Source organism: Contarinia nasturtii, unplaced genomic scaffold (genome assembly GCF_009176525.2).
Source record: "Contarinia nasturtii isolate CC-2019 unplaced genomic scaffold, AAFC_CNas_1.1 Cnas_scaffold_6626, whole genome shotgun sequence".
In the NCBI taxonomy this organism is placed as follows: Eukaryota; Metazoa; Arthropoda; class Insecta; order Diptera; family Cecidomyiidae; genus Contarinia; species Contarinia nasturtii.
The window spans coordinates 1-2,306 of NW_022203880.1; the positions used below are offsets into that span (position 1 = coordinate 1).

The 2,306-nt window shown below is 35.0% G+C and overlaps 1 protein-coding gene across 1 annotated transcript; it reads right to left on the bottom strand.

Annotated features, from left to right (window-relative positions):
• Positions 1 to 5: 5 nt before the first annotated feature.
• Positions 6 to 1,583, bottom strand: LOC116351938 (leucine-rich repeat-containing protein 15-like; the record flags this gene model as incomplete). The annotated part of the gene is made up of 1 exon (XM_031784094.1): positions 6 to 1,583. A coding segment is annotated over exon 1 (1,548 nt), but the record flags the coding sequence as incomplete, so codon positions are not given.
• Positions 1,584 to 2,306: the final 723 nt, after the last annotated feature.

Below are 2,306 nucleotides of genomic sequence, written 5' to 3' on the forward strand. Positions count from 1 at the left end.
TTGTCGGTGATTTTGTGCATTCGTCTTCGATGTAAAATGAAGTAAATCAACGAAATAACAGCGACAATCAAACAAACACTATTGATCCAAGTAGTTATAAATATGTGCATAGACGTTTCAGCACCATTACAGCCTATGATATGTTTTGATTCAAGTTGTTTGGTTTTTCCATAATTGACTGTGGTTACTTCATTTGTGTTTTTATCAATCTGTCTATATTCTCTGCTTACACTCGATACTTCTGTCGTATAGATTGCATTATGTTGTCTATCATCCGATATTGTGCACTTAATCTTTACCCATGTGTTATCTAGTTCCGTCCACGTTGTCGGTTGAAATTCAACATTCCAAAATGTGCATTTGAATTTTTTGCTCTCGATACCATGAAATTTGGAATAAATTAAGCTCGTGAAACCATTTAATGTGTGTAATCGATTACCCTCGACAAAAATCGTTTGCAATATTTCGAGTTTATCGGGAAAAATATCCGAATTCAATACCTGAATTTCATTGTTTGTCAAATCAATAGTTTTCAAATTAATTTGATGTAAAAACGTTCGCGGTTTGATTTCCTTTAACAAAGTTTTTGACAAATTCAAATGCTCCAATTTGACGAGAGTCAAAAACGTTTCATTGTTAACCGCTTTAATTGGATTTTCAGCCAAATTCAAATGCATTAAATTCCGAAGATTTTGAAATGTGTCTGCTTTGAGTTTGTCAATAAGATTATGCGAAATGTCCAAATGAGTTAAATGTTCATGATTTTCGATGATTTTCTTATTGAATGCCGTGAGTTGATTGTTGGACAAGTTGATTTTATCCAAATTTGAATCACCGAAAAATGCCAAATCATCAATTCGACCGATTTGATTGTTTGACAAGTCAACTTCGACGAGATTTTTCGAATTGTGAAATAAAAACGATGGAAGGTCACCGATTCGATTTTGTGACACATATAAACGCTTCAATTCGGGCATTGTTTTAAACAATTGAACACTCAACTCCGTTATGTTGTTATGTGATAAGTTCAACATTTCCACACGGTTACTATCGGCTGTAAATGTATTTGCATTGATGTTTTTGATCAAATTATATGAAAAATCGACGTCGACGAGCTTGTTGGACTGATTCAATGTTGGCATCTCATTCAAGTAATTGTGCGATGCATTTATTTTGGTTAAACTTTTTGCCGATTTGAAAAAATCGGGTTGCAGTGACTGCAAACCAAGATTGGATATATTTAAGCTAAACACATTCGAGTACACATCGAAGAAATTCGAATCGATTTGATGTAGATCACAATCTTTGAAATTAATCACACCAATTGCACTTTTGTAGAATTTATAATTGTTTCGTTTGCATGTGGACGCGGTGTCTTTTGTGAAAAATGTATTTTCGTAATTTGTCTCAACACAAATGAATGTCAAATTAAATTTACCGTCAAACGATTGATACGAATCGACGTAATGACAATCGCCGATTTGATGATAGTTTATTGATGCGACACATTCAATTGAAGTTAAGAAAATAATGACGGGAATAATTGCGTTCATTTTGTAAGTGATTGAAGAGAAACGAACGACGACAAATTCATTTGCACACTGAGTGACATCGAGTGAGTGCAATAGAGAAAAGGAAACGCATAAACGATAAGATGCCACAAGTTGTGATAATTCTATTTTAAAGTCCATGGTGCATTACTTTACTTTTAAAAGACTGTACGAATGAAAAAACGATTCGAAAATACACGATATGACTTCATTGAATATATGCATTGTTTAAGGAGTGTCAACTTTATGCGAATCTTTAACTATCAACAAAAAAAAAAACAAGTTTATTTTTAATCTCCCTGTATTTCAGTGCATGAAATCGCACTTGTGAAGCAATGCGCCTACAAACGACAGTAAGTAAAGTCACACATACATAGAAGCGGCTACCAGCCACCATTCTCTTCATGAGTGTCGATTTTATTCTCTACTGCATTTACAAAAAGTTTTCTTTGTCCGAACAGTGAATTGAAAATGTTTAAAGCATCCGTGAATGGTCCTTTGCAGACAAAGAGAACAAAATTAGTGTAACAATGTAGACACCAACACTCCTTTTACTTTTCCGCACACACCTAGTGTGAAAGGGGAAAGTATTGCAATGGGTCAAAGTTTACGAAACCTCAAAAACATGTTTTCTGGACGTTTCTGAGGTCAGAGAACCCGAATCAGGCCGTTTTGAGCATGGTTGTTGTGGGTCGCTTCCACGTCGTACGTCGTACGTCGTCCGCCGTACGCAAAATTTGACCATCGATTATCTCA